We start from the raw sequence: 18,801 nt of genomic DNA, 5'->3' as shown, positions 1-18,801 counted from the left end.
TGAACCTAGGAGGCAGGGGTTGCAGCGAGCTGAGATGGTGCCACTGCACTCCAGCCTCAGTGATAGAGTGAGACTTCATGTCAAATTTAAAAATAAATAAAATAAAAAGTATATAAACCAACGATTTTAGGCTGGGTGCAGTGGCTCATACCTGTAATCCCAGCACTTTGGGAGGCTGAGGTTGGCAGACCACCTGAGGCCAGGAGTTCGAGACCAGCCTGGCCAACATGATGAAAACCCATCTCTACTAAAAATACACACAAAAAAATTAGCCAGGCGTGGTGGTGGGCACCTGTAATCCCAGCTATTTGGGTGGCTGAAGCAGGAGAATCACTTGAACCTGGGAAGCAGAGGTTGCAGTGAGCTGAGATCATGCCTGAGCCTGGGCGACAGGGCGAGACTCTGTCTAAAAAATAATAATAATAAATAAAACCAATGGTTTTTAGTATATTGATAGAGTTGTACTTGGTGAACCTTTTCATTTACAAACTCAAATCTTTTTCTCTATTTCACTTCTTTTTTTTTTTCCTTCTAATTCTTCTCTTCCATCTCTTCTCTTCCTCTCTGTTTTGAGCCTGATTCCTTGCACATTAGTCTTCCTGGCTCTCTCCTCCAAATGTATTATATTTACATGGTGATTTTCACACTGTATACTTGTGTCCGTTTGAGTTGTTTTTCCCGCTTGCTCTTCCAGATTACTAACATAATTCTCTAAGTGGCCAGCCTCTTTCAATTTGTCTATTACATTTTGAAAATACATGTTTTACTTTTTTTTTTTAAATGATCCAGTTGGATGCCCTTACCTGATCTTACTTCTTTTCGTGTTTTGCCACAGTTCCCATCAGTGGAGGAACCTTTTCAGGGTGTTCAACTTGTCTTCTCCTTCTGGTTTCTGGATCCCTTTAAGTGAGCAGATGATGATTGCCTGCGTATGGCTCAGCATGGCCTCTCTGTTCCTCAGTGAGCAGAGACTCCTCCAAAGACTGAGGGAGCTGAGAGGCTGTGGAGACAAAGTGACTCCATCTTGGATGCTAATCTGCCATGTTGATTTCTGATTAACCAGGTCCCATGAGTCACATGGGCCTCCTCGTTCCTACTTTATTTACTGTTCCTGGTATAAGAACAGGTACCCACTGTAAATCCTGCCTTTGTTTTTTGTTGTTCGTTGTTTTGTTTTTAGAGACAGGGTCTTGCTCTGTCACTTACACTGGAGTGCAGTGGTGCAACCTCAGCTCACTGCAGCCTCTAATTCCTGGGCTCTAATGATCCTCCTGCCTCAGCCTCCCAAGTAGCTGGGACCACAGGCACATGCTACCACCCCCAGCTATTTTTTTTTCGTTTTTGTAGAGATGGGGTGTTGTTTTGTTTCCCAGGTTGGTCTCAAACTCCTGCACCCAAGAAATCCTCCCTTCTCTCCCTCCCAGGGCTCTGAGATTATAAGCATCAGCCACCACAACAAGCCCCTGCCTTTAGATCAAAGCAACCTTGATACTACGACACAAATTACAGGCTATGACCCACATAACATGCTTGCCTGTTCTGAGATGCTGGTTTTAATCATTTCTATAGGGAATGTACACCCTTTCTTAGGTAAGCCCTGGGTCTAGGGGTAACAGGTGTGGAGATCTGCTTGTCTTGCTGCCCCTCAAGACTACACTTCTGTCTGTCAATTTCCCAGAAAATCACCATTTACTGACAAACTGGATTTGTCTGCCTTGCTTTCAGTTTCTTGGCTCCTTCAGCGTTTGGGAGCCACTTGATATATACGACCCTTTCATGGAACAGAGGCTAAAATAAGAAGCTGAAAAATCCAGTTTCTCAGAAAGAAAATTTAACAAGGACTAAGGAACAGAAGCCACGTCTTGGGCAGCTGTGAGACAATGGATACTCGTACCCACTCTCCAGAAAATACCCTTTAGGGGAAAGTATATGCAGCTGGTCACATCTCAGACTTTCTTGCCGAAACCCATAACCGCTGCGGAAGTCAAATAAGCATCTTTGTGAAGGGTTATTTCTGTGGCTGGCATAAATTCTTCTTGGTGAAGGCCAGCCGTGGTGGCTCACACCTGTAATCCCAGCACTTTGGGAGTCCAAGGAGGACAGATCATGAGGTCAGGAGTTCGAGATCAGCCCGACCAACATGGTGAAATTCCATCTCTACTGAAAATACAGAAACTAGCCAGGCATGGTGGTGGTGTCTGTAATCCCAGTTGCTCGGGAGGCTGAGGCAGGAGGATGGCTTGAACAGCAGGCAGAGGTTGCAGTGAACCGAGATTGTACCACTGCACTCCAGCTGCGCGACAGAGCGAGACTCCATCTCAAAATAAGAAAAGAAAACAGACTTTGCTGCAGAGCACTTCAGGTTATGCAAGGGTGGACCGTTGCTCATGATGGTGGCTTTGCTTCAAAATGATGTCCCTGTTGCCATGCAACAGGCTGTATTCCTACACTCCACCTCTCAGAACTGGCCCTGACAATTTCACAAGCCCATCTCTTCTGTGATAGTCCCTGGGCCTAAAGGGAGGGCTCTTGAAAGTGCATAGCTTTAGCAGTAGTGCATCGGCTCCACTGGAGGCAGATGTCACAGCAGCAGTAAAGGCTAAAACAAGACAGTAAGGAATGTCTGAGTACAGCACCTAAACCAAGAAGCAGCTTCTGCCACCAGGTGCCCCAGAACCCAAGCCAGCTATGAAGCCAATTATTCAAAGCAGGGGTTCGATCTGAGAGACTGGTTATGTGGGTTTCTATATCAGTCATTAATTTAGCGGTATCATCTGATTCATAAGGAATATAAACACAGCAGTTTTTACAATTGCACAAGTCCCCCATTGTACAGCAGTGAGCAGTATGTCTAAAGCCCAGTAATTTTGGAGGACAGACTTTCCCATGACAGTGACTTCCATGTTTAATAGAGAGATTCCCAAGCTGAGCACAGTGGCTCACGCCTATAATCCCAGCACTTTGGGAGGCCGAGGCAGGTGGATCACGAGGTCAGGAGTTCAAGACCAGCCTGGCCAAGATGGTGAAACCCCGTCTCTACTAAAACTACAAAAATTAGCCAGGTGCGGTGTCAGGTGCCTGTAATCCCGGCTACTGGGGAGGCTGCGGCAGGAGAATCGCTTGAACACGGGTGGCGGAGGTTGCAGTGAGCTGAGATCATACTATTGCACTCCAGTCTGAGGAACAGAGAGAGACTTCTCTCAAAAGAGAGAGAGAGAGAGAGAGAGAGAGAGAGAGAGAGAGAGATTCTCCTGCAGCTATCATTTAAAGTTTTCTTTGCATACTTTGTATACTTTGTAGAGTTTCTTTTTCTTTTTCTTTCTTTCTTTCTTTCTTTTTTTTTTTTTGAGTCAGAGTCTCACTCTATCACCCAGGTGGGAGCTCAGTAGGACAATCTTGGCTCACTGCAATCTCCACCTCTCCGGTTCCAGCAATTCTCCTGCCTCAGCCTCCCATGTAACTGGGATTATAGGCATATGCCACCACACCAGGCTAATTTTGTACTTTTTGTGAAGATGGGATTTCACTATGTTGGCCAGGTTGGTCTCAAACTCCCGACCTCAACTGATGCACCCACCTTAGCCTGCCAAAGTGCAGGGATTACAGGCTTTGTAGAGTTTCTACATGCCAGATAATATCTTACAGAGGAGGAAGAAAAATGGAGGCCAAACAATCATACCAATAAAAAAACAGATCAGGACCAGTGAGATGTCAAATGAGGGAGATTGAGAGGCTTTGTAAGTGTGTGAACTATTCAGCCTGTGCCCATGTATAACCCAAAGAACACCTTCCTAAACATGCAGGGGGTCACCAAGGCCATAAATTGGTGCCATATATCTGGGAAGTTCCATTTGGGGCCAATCAATAGATTCCTGGACACAGTGCCCATTCTGTAACATGCCTAGTGAGTATTTTGTCATATTATAGTATAGTATATAAACATCAGTTTCTTTGTGTCCATCACATAACCCTTGTGCAATTTGGTCAAGTGTCTTTAGAATGATTCATTTGTTCCCAACCCTGAGGAACAGGTTGACTAACATGGCCAAAAGATGGAATTGACCGAATAAACACAGGCTGCATTTGGGTAGCAGGTTGTTTTGTTCTCTATTTAGGGTGTTGCCAGTTGAAGAGTGACTCAGCTAGTCTCATTGACAGAAAAACTCTCCTTATGCTCCTTTTCAGAAAGGATAGCATTAGGCCGGGCAGCATGACTCATGCCTGTAATCCCAGCACTTTGGGAGGCCAAAGCAGGTGGATCACCTGAGGTCAGGAGTTCAAGACCAGCCTGGCCAACACGGTGAAACTCCATCTCTACCATAAATACAAAAAATTAGCCGGGCATGGTGGGGCACATCTGTCATCCCAGCTACTCAGGAGGCTGAGGCAGGAGGATGGCTTGAACCCGGGAGGCAGAGGTTGCAGTGAGCCAAGATTGCGCCACTGCACTCTAGCCTGGGTGACAGAGTTAGACTTTGTCTCAAAAATAAAAAATAAATAAAATGAATAAATAAAAAAGGGAAGAATATCATTAATGGCTCCTTGGGATATTTTATTTCTAGTCAAACTTGTATTCAATACGATTATCTAATTTTGGGAAACAGTGGTCTATTCCTAATATTTTATTCAATCCTGTTCTTGAAAGGGAGCTAACCACCACAGCAGGCCAGAAGCCCTAGAGGGTGTCGTGAGGCCCATGCCTGACAGGTGCTTTTCTGTAAGCCACCAGCAGAGTCTGGGGCCCATTGTAGGAGAAAGTTCGCTTCACAGGCAACAGCTGGTGTTAGTAGTGACAGATTATAACTAAGGAAGAAAAAGTAGTGGGTACTTGCAAGGGAAGATGGTCTTCTATTAGAATAATGCTAGTCAATTCGTTTAGACAGTTAGGAAACAAGGCAGCTCTTGGTTTTTATAAAGGGGTCGTGTACCACGTATGTTGCCCAGCAGATGAAGGGTCAGCAGTGGTTGTCAAAGTAACTTGGTTGACAGTAAACCATATTAGAGAGCCCACCACTGTGCCACAGGGTGTACATGCTTCTCCTGACTGTCCGACCTACCCTCTGCGGGAAGACTGGGCTCATTGGGAAAGAAACCGGACCACAGGCTAGAAGAAATTCCTTAAGTTCAGGCTTTATTGAGAGAAAAGAGCCTCCGGGCGTGCCAGCCGGGACGAAAAGGAAAAATGGCCGCGCCGCTCAGAGGGGTAGGGTTGTTTTATAGGAGGCTGAAGGGCCGAGGGAGTGGGAAGTGAGAAAGCTGAGGTGGTGGGCAACGTTTGGTCAGTTTGAACCGCTAGGCGGGAAGCTGGGCGGCAGGGAGCTGGGGAGAGCTGATGAGGCAGAAACTGGGCGGCGGGAAGCCGGGCAGTGCTGATGAGGCAGAAGCAGCGGGAGGGGAGCTGGGGAGTGCTGATAAGGCAGAAGCAGCGGGAGGGCTCGGGCCGGTATGTAAAGTGAGAAATAAGGGAGCCTCTTTGTGGGGGAGGGAAAGAGAGAGAGAGCTTTCACGGTAGGGACAGAGTTTTCCAAACACTGACCATTTCCAGTGGGTGGGTGAGGGTCCAGGGTTCAACAGAATCAGTGACAATGAGGACCACTCTCAGCATATTCCCCATGATCTCTCTCTCTCTCTCTGTGTTTTTTTTCTTTTTCTTTTTCTTTCTTTTTTTTTTTTTTTTTGAGACAGTCTCACTCTGTTGCCCAGGCTGAAGTGCAGTGGCACAATCTTGGCTCACCGCAACCTCCATCTCCTGGGTTCAAGCAATTCTCCTGCCTCAGCCTTCTAAGTAGCTGGGATTACAGGCATGTGCCTCCACACCCGGCTAGTTTTTGTAGTTTTAATAGAAAGAGTTTCACCATGTTAGTTGCGCTGGTCTCAAACTCCTGACATCAGGTGATCCATCTGCCTTGGCCTCCCAAAGTGCTGGGATTACAGGCATGAGCCACCTCAAAGGCCGATATTCCCCACTTTCTAGCAGGAAATAGCCTATCCAGCCTGGAGGTATTTGCCATTCCATCCCCAGAATGTGTTTCCTCCCGATTAGTGTATCTGCTGCCATCTTCATGTACAAAATACACTGGTTGTCAATGAGGTCTGGGAGCAAGCAAAGCAATCATCTCAGTTACCACTTGGAAACAGTGGTGGGCTTGGGGATGGTTGTCCTAGCCGGTCACATGGGGCAGGCGTCCCCACTTTAGTTGAATTTAAAGAAATGAAGTCTGCAGATAACACATCATCTACCTGTGCTAGGTAGGTTTCCCAAATTAAAGTTTGAATTTGTGCTTGCAACAGACTGGTATTTCTTTTAATTAACCTGCTGCTTGGAGGTTAATCTTCTATGGGAGATAAAAGTGCCATACTGTATCGCGTTTCCTGGCTCAGTCCTGCACATCGTATCCATCAAAATGGTTCCCTCGGTCCCTGTCGATGTGCCAGGGATATCCATATATAGTACTGAGAGCCTCTAAGCCTTTAATAGTACTGGCTTCATTAGCTTGCTTATAGGGAGACTCTTGCAGCAGTCCGGTAGTTGTGACCATGCAGGTTAACACATTTGACTTATAGGGACAGGGCCTACATAATCCACTTGCCAATCTGTTTCATAGTGGACAGCCCTCTGAATATCTAAATACGGTCCTGCTTGATAGGATCTACAGTAGACAACATGGTAAATGATTTGTAAGAGCTGTTGGGAGGGCACTATATATTTTTTGTTGTTGTTGTAGAGATGGGATCTTGCTATGTTGCCCAGGTTGACCTCAAACTCCTGGCCCCAAGTAATCGTCCCACCGCAGCCTCCCAAAGTGCTGGAATTGCACCTGCACCTGGACTAGGTCACTATATTTTAAGAACAATCCTGCTCACATGACCATCCCCAGCCTACTCTTGCACTTCCGTGACCACCTTCTTTTTTTAGAAGCCCCTTCCCTCCCCTGTGACCACTTTTTGTTATGTACCCAGGTCGCTAGTTCAGTGGCCTGACCTGGCATGATTCTTCTAATTTTTGTTAGGGTTTTAGCTTCCATATTTCCTGGAACTGAGTGGTTTTTGTGTGCAGTCATGTGAAACACAGTTAAATCAGCCACAAGGCGTTGCAGTTTTTCCCATATGTCTTGCCACATGTTCATGCTCCATATGGGTTTGTGCATAATCATCCACTTTTCTTGCTCCTGTTGAGCCAGCCACATCTTTAGTCCTTTGAATACAGCTCAGCTATGAATGCAAAGAACCAGGGGCCAGGCTCATGTGTGACTATTAACCAGGCTGCTTGCATCTCATCCCGCTGGCTCCTCTGATGCCCACCTGTATCAAACCCGATTGCATCAGTTTGCGGCCATGTATCAACAGCAGTCCAAGGACAGAGGTTTCCCCTGCTGGAGTCCTCTGTACACCAAGCATCATCTGGATGCTTACTGTGTCCGGTGCTTGAATTGGAGAGGTTCACCTGGTATCCTTTGGTGTTCACATGTCACAGAGCCTTATGCAGCATGTAATTCTGGGCTTAAGGGACTCATTGCTAGAACTCCTCCTTGTTGCAAATAATCATGCCATTTATTCAAGATAGGTGTTGGGGCTACAGTGGAGGTGGGTTGTTTAAAAATCCTTCTAGCCATACCTTGATTCTCATAATCATGGGAAAGGTCTTTGGTAGCAGTTCCACCTGCTGTAAAGCATTCTATGCTAATAGCACTTCTTATTCAACAGGAGAGTTCCTGGTTTCGGCTCCTTTCCTAAAGGGACTGATTTCCTAGACTGCAGTTGCCATAAGGTCCCACTCATACCCTCAGGAGCAGCAGTAACATCCAAAGTCCTATCCATACCCTCTAAAGGGTGCCTAAGGCCTGTGCCCGCTGCACCAGCGGGTCAGCCTGTTCAAAGCTCCCTGCTGTGGTATATCCAGGTCCGATGTGCCCTTTCTCTAATAAGTCTGTATAGGGGTCTCAAAAATTAGGCTAAATGTGGGATGAATACTCTCCAATGACCCAAAAGACCCACAGATGTTTGGATTTCTTTTACTGTTTCTGCAGTTCACATTGTTGGGCTTTGTCAGTTACTGCACCCAGTGTGAAAGGAGTCTTACCCAACACGTAACCCCTAAAAACTTCACTGTGGGCCCTGGGCCTTTCATCTTCTGAGGACTGATTGCCCATCTCCATTCCGTAGATGAGCACCCAGTGCCGTAAGACATTACTGCAGACCAAAACAGCATAGCACTGGTACAAGAACAGACACATAGGCCAGTGGAACAGAATAGAAAACCCAGAAATAAGAGCACACACCCATGACTATCTGATCATCAACAAACCTTACAAAAACAATGTGAAAGAATTCCCTGTTCAATAAATGGTGCTGGGATCACGGGCTAGCCACGTGCAAACAATTGAAGCTTGACCTCTTTACACCTTACACAAAAATTAATTCACGATGGATTTAAGACTTAAATGTCAAACCCAAAATTATAAAATTCTGGAAAACAACTTAGGCAATACTATTCAGGACATAGGCATGGGCAACAATTTTATGACAAATATTCCAAAAGCAATTGCAACAGAAGCAAAAAGTGACATATGGGGTCTAACTAAACTAAAGAGCTTCTGCACAGCAAAAGGAACTAGCAACAAAGTAAACAGACAACCTACAGAATGGGAGACAGTATTTGCAAACTATGCATCTGACAAAGGTCTCATATCCAGCATCTATAAGGAACTTAAACAAATTGCCAGTGGTTGGAGGTAGAAACCATTATTCTTAGCAAACTACTGTAGAAACAGAAAACCAAATGCCACATGTTCTCACTTGTAAGTGGGAGCTAAATGATGAGAACACATGGACACATGGAGGGGAGCAACACACGCTGGAGCCTGTCAGAGGGTGGAGGGTGGGAGGGAGGAGAGGATCAGGAACAGTAACTAATGGGCACAAGGCTAAATAGCTGGGTGATGAAATAACCTGTACAAAAAACCCCCTTGACACGCGTTTACCCACGTAACAAATCTGCACCTGAATCCTTGAACTTAAAATAAAAGTTAAAAAAACGAAAATCCATTACTGCAGCACAGTGAAACCTTCAGTGTTGACATAATGCCAACAAGATAACAAAACTGAGAAAGAACAGACGGGAGCAAGAACAAAGACAAGACTCTTCCATGGGCTTTAGGCTGGGCTGATGATTGTTTCGCTTATTGGGAGGATAATAAGTGCACTTATTTCAGCACGCTCCCTGGACAACGTGAACTGTTTAATGTTGACAGCCCATGTAGGGGCAGGAAGTTGCTTGGGCTCCCATTTCGCCTCTCTCCCAAGAATAGTCTTCACTACATGCACCTTCTATCTGAATTTTTCCACTGAAGTTTGCAAAGTCTTTCCTAACAGAATACTCATGCCTAAAATGTTTTCTGGAATAGGGAAAAGAAACACCATATATGGGGCAGGGGGATCTTTCCCAATACCTAGATGTGTTAAAGACCTTCTCACCCAGATCGTTTGTCCCCATAACCATTGATGGCAGACCATTGATCAGATTTTACTTATGAATTCCCATGAATTAAAATACATTCTGCCTTCGTGTTTACTAAGGAAACAGTCTTCTCCTCATTTTGTTTAGAGGACAGTAAATGGTTAGCTCAATATGGAGCCTCTGGTCACCTCCAACATGGGGTTGACCACGGCCCCACTCCTAATCTTGGGGCCAGGGTGAATTCAACCTGATAGGCTGGAGCATTAGAATGAGGGGATGAGTCATCTTCCACTACTGCTGGAGGGGCAGAGAAGAAGGGACGAAACGGCTCTTCAGTCTGTACTTCCCTCCATAAGGCTACTAACACAGCAGTTTTCATATTTTCCATATTTTTTTCTCAGAATGTTTCTGCTCCCAATAAGTCATGCCACATTCGCCTCTGCTTGACAATAACTGGTCCCTTTTCCTCATTCCCCCACTGCTTCCTGTGGAGCTTTATTTTCCCCCTTTGTCAGCCCTTGCTGAGTTACAAATCGCACCCTGTACCTGGCTTTCTCAGTTGCTCCCAAATCTGTGATGGCTTCTCCCACATCATATACATCTTTTTTGTTGTATTTTTTGTCTTTTTTCTTTGACATGAAGTTTTGCTCTTGTCACCCAGACTGGAGTGCAATGACGTGATCTCGGCTCACTGTAACCTCCACCTCCCAGGTTCAAGAGATTCTCCCGCCTCAGCCTCCTGAGTAGCTGGGATTACAGGTGCCTGCTACCACACCAGCTAATTTTTGAATTTTTAGTAGAGATGGGGTTTCGCCATGTTGGCCAGGCTGGTCTTGAACTCCCAATCTCAGGTGATTCACCAGCCTCATCCTCCAAAAGTGCTGGGATTAGGTGTGAGCCATTGTGCCAGGCACTTTTTATTTTTATTTTTTTGAGATGGAGTCTCACTCTGTGGCCCAGGCTGGAATGCAGTGGCTTCTCAGCTGACAGCAACCTCCACCTCCTGAGTACAAGCAGTTCTCCTACCTCAGCCTTCCAAGTAGCTGGGATTACAGACACACACCACGCAGCTAATTTTTGTATTTTTAGTAGAGATGGGGTTTCATCATGTTGTTCAGGCTGGTCTCGAACTCCTGACCTCAACTGATCTGCCTGCCTCGGTCTCCCAAATTGCTGGGATTACAGGTATGAGCCACAGTGCCCAGTCTTCCCACATCATATACATCTTGTCCCATTTGTAGGACTTAATAAAGTCAGCAAATGGCCGTACCATTCTCCTGGTACACCCTGCAGCAATTTAGTTTCCATCCCTGCAGGAAAAACTGTTTTAAGTCCTGTAAAAACCCAAACGTAGATGACTTGGCTCATTTCTAATTCTTAGAGAAGCCCCAGGGCCTCTTCTTTTGACTGCCACGAGGTCGTCCTTTCTGGTAAGTTTCCTGCATTAGGCCAAGCCTCCCCCATAGCTTGAATGATCCAGTCCATAAGCTCTGACTCCCTTGTGTCTACTTTGCCTTAACAAATGCTGGGGCAGTGCTGCGAGGCTGGTGATGTTACCCATTTTTTCTGCTTCTCGTGTTTTAGAAAATATTATCAACCATGTGTCCCACAGTCAGACTGTCCAAGCAGCTCAAGATTCCCTAGGTAGTTGTTTAAAGGTCTTTGTGATCTCTAAGAGTTCTGCAACCATAGATTCCCTGACACTGAGAGTCTCCTGTATCAGCTGACCCCCATTTTGCTGCAGTTGTTGGGTTTTGCTTTCCTTCGAGTGAGGGAGCAGCTTGCCAACCATCCCCATCCCCTCCACACCTGTGACTTCTGTGTCCTCAGTCTTCCTCTTCATCACAATACCAGGGATTCCAAGTTTTTATATCCCAATTGGGCTTACTTATGATGGTTCTGATTTTTCGTCATGTCTATGTCTTTCTCCCTAGGTGGACAAATCTACATCCTAATGCTTCAATTTTTATCTCTTTGTGTTCCATGTTGTTTGCTAAGTTGGATGCGAGGAGAGACCTGGAGAGGTATATGTCTACATGTCCTTTTCTAGTTGCAATTCCTTCTCTAGACATTTAATTATGGCTTCTGCTGCTGGCTGGACCTTCACTGTTTAAAGATACAGCCAACCCATGGCAGCGGCTATTGGCCACCCTTCCTTACCCCAGTGCACTAGTGGCTTTCAGTGAATAGCTGCTCTAGGCCACCTGGCATTTTCAAGGCCTCCCTGAGCTCACACAGAGGTGCACAGGTATCGAACCCCTGTGCCATCCGACCCTACACAGATGTGGCTGCCACCCTGGGGTTTCCTCACAGGTACTTCATTCTCCTTACCCATTCCTGGTTCTCTCAGCTCCTGGCTGGATCACCAAATGTTCTACCATGAGCAGGTCTACACAAACATACCCCTACAGGCTGAGGGGAACAGAGACCAAAGAAAGAGACTGACAAATCCAGGTTCTCACAGAGAAGTATTTAATGGAGACTTCCAAGCAGAAGTGATGTCTGAGGTGGCTATAAGACGGTGGATTCCTGCACTCCCTCTCCAAAAATATCCTTTCGAGAGTAAGCTTTTAGGTAAAACATGTGCAACTGGTCACATCACAGACTTTCCTGCCGAAACCCATGACTGCTGGGGAGGTTAGATTAGCATCTTTGTGAGAGGTTAATTACGCTACAGGCATTGTTTTAAGGCCTTGATGCAGAACACCTTGGTATGCAGGAGTCAAACATTGGTCATCCGGCCAGGTGCAGTGACTCACACCTGTAATCTCAGCACTTTGGGAGGCCAAGGCAGGAGGATCACTTGAGGCCAAGAGTTCAAGATCAACTTGTCCAACGAAGTGAGGCCCTGTCTCTACAAAAATTTTTAGAAACTAGCCAGGCATGGTGGCACACGACCAACTCAGGAGGTGGGGCAGGAGGATTGCCTGAGCACAGGAGTTGAAGGTTACAATGAGCTATGATTGCACCACTCCAAGACTCCATGAAAAAAAAAATGGCCATCATGGTGGTTTCACTTCAAGATGGTGTCACTGTCACCATGCAGCAGGCTATTTTCCTATGGTCACACTGGTAAGATCCAACCCTTTGGTTTGCTGACACTGGAGAAACCCAATAAGTGGTGGAAGATGGAGCAGTTTCTACTGCTGTGAGTTGGGGTGAACCCACCAACAGATGCTAATTCTCTGCTGAGGGCTTTGTCCCAGCTCCCCTCTGTCTTCCAAGACCTGGACTCCTGAAAAGGATATATGCAGATCTTCTGGGAGCAGATTTATGAGAATCTCAGGGTCTTTGCCAAAAGCCCCCTAGAATATCTGGCCTTAATAGGTCAGAAAGTCTTTCCCTTGGGAAACCAAGGAGCACCGTCTCTCTGTCTCTCTTCTCCCCAAGAGAGCACCCTGAGAGAGACGAGTGTCAGCAGCACCTCCACCATGATGGGTAGTCAAGCCCGGAGTACATGAAAATACCCTGGAACCTCAACTGCAGGTGAATACACCCTGCCACCCACATGCACACACACACACACACAGCAGGTAGTTGTACCGCCCTCACTTCACCCTGCTCTGGGCTCTTCACATACCACAGCCTAATCACTGTTTTCCACAGGCTTCTCCCATGAGCCCATGGCATCCTGGCACCCACCCTCCCTCCTTATCTCTCCCAAGTCAATTCTCCTGCCAACTGGGGTGTCTCAGAGATACGAGGATCTTGCCCGGGGCAAAAAGGATTAGAAAATGCAGACATGCAGGCTGGGCATGGTGGCTCACACCTGTACTCCCAGCACTTTGGGAGGCCGAAGCGGGTGGACCATGAGGTCAGGAGTTCAAGACCAGCCTGACCAAGATGGTGAAACCCCATCTCTACTAAAAATACAAAAATTAGCCGGGTGTAATGGCAGGCACCTGTAATCCCAGCTACTGAGGAGACAGAGGCAGGAGAATCACTTTAACCCAGGAGGTGGAGGTTGCAGTGAACCAAGATCCTGTCACTGCACTCCAGCCTGGGCAACAGAGTGAGACTCTGTCTCACAAAAAAGAAAGTGCAGACACACAGGTAAGAATGAGGTCTCTGGATTTGACTGTGGAGATTCTGAATGCCAGATGGATTCCAGCATGGAGGTTTTCTCCTATAACTGAGAAGTTCATCTCAGAACTAGAGACACCCACCCCGGGGCGCACACAGCTTCTCTTTGTCATGTCTGTTAGATGTATTTATTTCTAAATGAGCGATATGGTATCCTCTTTCCAGTGTCTGCTAAAGGCAAGAGAGGTGAGGAATGTCTCCCTCAAGATTGCCAGGATCCTAAACAAAGCTGGGAGGGGACTCCTGGGGTGAATGAAGGAAACCAGGTCTTGGATCCCCCGGTCTCTTTCTTCCTGAAGAATGTTGCACTGGCTTCGGGGGCTGCTCAGGGCCCATTGTACCTCCCGCTCATCTCCACGGCAATTGAGGATACTGGTCTCCTCCAAAACCAGTTAGGGCTCCACCTGGTCCTGTGGGGGCCTCCATGATTCCCTCCAGGACCTGGGCCAAGGCCATGGTTGAGGCCATGGGGGCGATACACAGCTGTGTTAAAGACGTTTCTCAAGGACAGGCTGTTTCTCTAGAAAAAGAAGAGTCAATAATTTCAGAATTGCACCCCTATCTCCCAAGCCTTCACCACAGACACCTTCTGGAATCTTCTTCCCCTTCCAATCATACTACTTTTCCCTCCAATCCTTTCTTCTTTTTTTTTTTAATTTGAGACAGTGTCTCGCTTCATCACCAGGCACCAGGCTGGAGTGCAGTGGTGCGATCTCAGCTCACTGCAACCTCCGCCTCCCAGGTGCAAGCAATTCTTCTGCCTCAGCCTCCCGAGTAGCTGGGACCACAGGTGCATGCCACCACGTCAAGTTAATTTTTGTATTTTTAGTAGAGACAGGGTTTCACCATGTTGGTCAGGATGGTCTTGATCTCTTGACGTCGTGATCTGCCCGCCTTGGCATCCCAAACTGCTGAGATTACCAGCGTGAGCCACCATGCCCAGCCCCTCCAGTCCTTTCTGTGGCCCCCTTTCCTGCAGGTCACCAGCTTCCTCTGCACTGACCTGCCATTTCTCTGTGTAACTCTCCCCTGATCTCCCTTCCTCCCCAGCCACCCCTGACTTGAGAGCCCTACTATTCACACCCATTTTCTTGTGCTTCTGTTGCTCCTTCCCCCAGGCATTTTCCTACATATTAGCTACTCACCACACAGAACAAGAGCCCAACAAAGAGCCCCACGGCCACCACAACCGAGACCAGGGTGATGAGGAAGATTTCCCACGGCACCAGGGACCCAGCAGGCTTCACCTCACTCACTGCAGTAGTAGCGCCTGTGCTAACTCTATCAGAAGTTGTGTGCGTTTCAGTTGGAGCAGATGTTCCAGAGCCTCCCGAGGTCACATTGGACCCAGAGTTGGTGGCTGTGCTAACCCCACTGGAGGTTGTGCTGGACTCAGAGTTGGTGGCTGTGCTGACCCCACTGGAGGCTGTGCTGGACTCAGAGTTGGTGGCTGTGCTGATCCCACTGGAGGTTGTGCTGGACTCAGAGTGGGTGGCTGTGCTGACCCCACTGGAGGTTGTGCTGGACTCAGAGTTGGTGGCTGTGCTGATCCCACTGGAGGTTGTGCTGGACTCAGAGTGGGTGGCTGTGCTGACCCCACTGGAGGCTGTGCTGGACTCAGAGTGGGTGGCTGTGCTGACCCCACTGGAGGTTGTGCTGGACTCAGAGTTGGTGGCTGTGCTGACCCCACTGGAGGTTGTGCTGGAGTCAGAGTTGGTTTCTGTGCTGACCCCACTGGAGGTTGTGCTGGACTCAGAGTTGGTGGCTGTGCTGGCCCCACTGGAGGTCACACTGGACCCAGAGCTGGTGGCTGTGCTGGCCCCAGTGGTGGTCACACTGAATCCAGGGTTGGCAGAGGAGCTAGTCCCACTGGAATTTATTGCTGAAGAAATCATGTAATGACAAATACACATTGTGTATATATACTTTGTGCTTACTGCTTGAATTCATAGCATAAATAATTCTATTTATTGGTCACCACAGCCCTGTAACATAGATGCTATTAGTATCACCAGCTGAAATGAAGAAATTGAGGATTAAAAAATGGTGACACCGGCCCACGTGTACACAGCTAGTGAGTAGTGCGAGAGGAAACTGAGCCCAGGCTACTGAATCTGCACTTGTGGGGACTCAGCTAGGTCACCCACACACCCCCAATACCGAGTTACCTGGTTTTACTGGTAGGTAAGCTTATTCCACATTCTGCTATACAAGATCCAATACAGATAAAAAGTAATGTAGAAGAATTATAGGACTAGGTGAAGCTAGTATGTACTGATCAATTTATTCTTAAGTAGTATTGCTTCGTTCTTAGCAAATATTTCTCAGAATAATATTCAGAAAACACCTATATCAGAATTACTTAAGGGAGCATGTTGAAAATATTCTTAAGTAAAAAGATTCTTAGGCAAATCACTCCAGACGAAATGAATTAGAGTTTGAGATGGGGCCCAGGTGTCTGCTCTTCAGCAAGAAGCCAGGTGACTACATGCATGAAAGCTCCCAGGGCCCTTGATCACTACAGCCGAGGCTGAGAAGAGCAAGTTATATGTAGCTCAAATACATAAGAGCTCCCAGGATTCAGGGCTGTACAGCAAGGTCTAAAGGTACTGGGAAGGTTTTTAACTTCTTGGAGGCTCAGCCGGAGTTAAAGTTTTTCAAATTTTTGCCCTCTATTTCCCTGAAGGATGAAGACATTCAGCCTCCAGCCTGTACATGGGAGGCTGACATGGAATTAGGTGTAGGAGTAGAAGAGAAATTGAGTTTGTAGAATATAGAAGAGTGATATTTTATTTTATTTTTGTTTTTGTGACGGAGTCTCGCTGTCACCCAGGCTGGAGTGCAGTGAAGCAATGTTGGTTCACTGCAACATCTGCCTCCCAGTTCAAGCAATTCTAGTGCCTCAGCTTCCTGAGTAGCTGAGATTACAGGCATAAGCCACCATGCCCACCTAATGTTTGCATTTTTAGTAGAGACAGGGTTTTACCTTGTTGGCCAGTCCAGTCTCAAACTCCTGACCTCAAGACATCTGCCCGCCTTGGCCTCGCAAAGTGCTGAGATTGTAGGCGTGAGCCACTGCACCTGGACTCATTTTATTATTATTATTTTTTGAGACAGAGTCTCACCCTGTCACCCAGGCTGGAGTGCATTGGCACGATCTCGACTCACTGAAACCTCTGCCTCCTGGGTTCAAGCGATTCTCCTGCCAACAGGCTCAGCTAATTTTGCATTTTTAGTAGAGACAGGGTTTTACCATATTGGCCAGTCCAGTCTCAAACTCCTGACCTCAAGACATCTGCCCGCCTTGGCCTCGCAAAGTGCTGGGATTACAGGCATGAGCCACCGCGCCCCGCCAGGAGAGTGATATTTTTAAAGCAGCCAACTCGTCTTGTTCTTAATATGTAAAACCCCAACCATATCACACAGGTTGTTACCATTTTAAAGATGCAGAAATTGAGGCACAGAGAAGCAACTGACCCAAAGCACACAGTTAATAGATGGAGCTGTAATTCAGAGGTAGGCAATGTGAGACCAGAGCCCAATTTTAACCACTGTGACTGACGGCCTCCCACGTGAAATACATTGTTAGGCTGAAGTGATTAAAGTCAAATGATGATCCTCGCTCTGTGGAAGAGAAATAGAGCTGGTCCCAGTAGTGGTCACATCTCTCCTAACTCCTCAAAAGTTCTCAGACCACCCACTTTTAAATAAAATCACTCACCGGCTTCTAAAAGCAATAGTAGCCAAAATGTAAGGAGAACATTTCCTTTCTGCATCTTCATCTGTCTCCTTGTGGCTGGAAAGCACGATGCCTGGGTCCTAGATGTGCCAAGACTTTAGAGTGCAAAGAGCGGAGGATTCTTGAGAAAGGGGACTTCAAGGAAAAGATAAAAGCTGACGCTTCCAGGAGTGTGGGTCTCCTACGTTTGTCTTCCTGGGAAGAACTTGGGCTTGGGGGTGGGCAGCTGGGTGCCTGGGTTCCTTAAGTTTCCTCCAGGCAATGTAGTTGCCTCTTTCTCTCTTGTGAAAGGGCTGCAGAGGCCTTTATAGCTTCATATGGCCTGGGGAGAGGTGGGGCAGTTGACCTGACAGTCTGCCAACTACAGGCAGGTGACAGAATGATACCAAGCCTGGGAAGGAATAGAGCAGGGGTCAAGAGGAAGGTGAGAAGGAAGAATGACATGATCACACTAGGCAGGGTGCTGGGCCAGGTTGCAGCAGGAATTAGAATGGGGTAAGATCAAGGAGTGGAAGGGACCCACCCTTTGAAGCAAGGATTGGGTTAGAAACGTGTTCCAGCTCAAGAATTTGTTTTCTGGCCAGGAAGTCCTGTGAGCCTGCTTTAACATGAAAGAAGCCCTAATGAGCTGAGCCGAGGGGGTGGGACCTCACATCTCTGCAGCAGGCAGTAAAAGGGGACCCAAAAGAGACCAGTAACTAGGAACCTGGCCTCCTGGGTTAGGGGCAGAAGACAAATAGACTGTTGCTGAGTATGCAGTAGCCACTCAACAATGCACATTGAAGGAACAGGGGAATAGAGATCCAGAAGACATAATGAAATAATGAAAACATTTTTGGGGACATGGGAACTGAGGGTGTGGGAGGGGATTGAATATGTCTTTTGTCAGATTCATAGCAGGTGAGGGAGGGTAGGGTCTCCTTCTGACCCTCAACCATAGGAGTTCCCCTCTGTTTTGTTTTGTCTTGAGAGGGCTCTATAGGAGTCTTTCCACCCTGAGATCCTTCTGATATACCTTCTCATCAGTTACAAGGAAGCATCTCTCAGGAGTGTACACACCATAGGGAGAGGCACAGTGCCGTATCAGGACATAAGTCTGATGGCGGGGTGGAGATCAACAGTCCACATACCGTAGGAGCCTTGAGTTTGGTCTGAACACTTGGATATGGCCAGCAGAAAGGACATATAGTCACGTATCAGCCAAATGAGCATGAGTGAAGAGACCCAAATGAGCAGAGGGTTTGGGGAGATGTGAGACAGCATCTTGTGACCAGGCCGATGGGGTTCCAATGTACCATCTGTATTTTCTGCCTTAGTCCACTGGTGTTGCTCTAAAGGAATTCCTGACTGGGTGACATAGAGAAAAGAGGTTTATTTGACTCACGATTCTGGAGGCTGTATGAGAAGCGTGGCACCAACAACTGCGCTCATGAGGGTTTCAAAAAGCTTCTACTCATGGTGGAAGGAGAAGAAAAGACAGTTTGTACAGATCATATAGTGAGAGAGAGAGGAAGCTGGAGAG

General features: G+C 47.1%; 1 protein-coding gene across 1 annotated transcript; it reads right to left on the bottom strand.

Moving 5' to 3' along the window:
- Nucleotides 1-13,841: 13,841 nt before the first annotated feature.
- LOC144582397 (uncharacterized) lies at nt 13,842-17,535 on the bottom strand. The gene is made up of 3 exons (XM_078370883.1): nt 17,262-17,535; nt 14,686-15,422; nt 13,842-14,060 (listed from the first exon to the last, which is right to left on the bottom strand). Exons 1-3 carry the CDS (start codon nt 17,320-17,322, stop codon nt 13,866-13,868), a joined length of 993 nt encoding a protein of 330 aa, XP_078227009.1. The 5' UTR covers nt 17,323-17,535; the 3' UTR covers nt 13,842-13,865.
- Nucleotides 17,536-18,801: the final 1,266 nt, after the last annotated feature.

This window comes from Callithrix jacchus, chromosome 4 (assembly GCF_049354715.1).
Source record: "Callithrix jacchus isolate 240 chromosome 4, calJac240_pri, whole genome shotgun sequence".
NCBI lineage: Eukaryota > Metazoa > Chordata > Mammalia > Primates > Cebidae > Callithrix > Callithrix jacchus.
The sequence above is the reverse complement of the archived record's forward strand: the minus strand, read 5'-3'. Positions and strand labels throughout refer to the sequence as shown.

What these genes read in the sequence shown, in the direction of transcription:
- LOC144582397 (XM_078370883.1), bottom strand. Translation starts at nt 17,322, where the DNA reads ATGAAGATGCAGAAAGGAAATGTTCTCCTTACATTTTGGCTACTATTG. An exon ending in ACTATTGCTTTTAGAAGCCG is followed by an intron (nt 15,423 to 17,261) that starts GTGAGTGATTTT and finishes TGATTTCTTCAG; the next exon opens with CAATAAATTCCAGTGGGACT. An exon ending in TTGGGCTCTTGTTCTGTGTG is followed by an intron (nt 14,061 to 14,685) that starts GTGAGTAGCTAA and finishes TTCTTTTTCTAG; the next exon opens with AGAAACAGCCTGTCCTTGAG.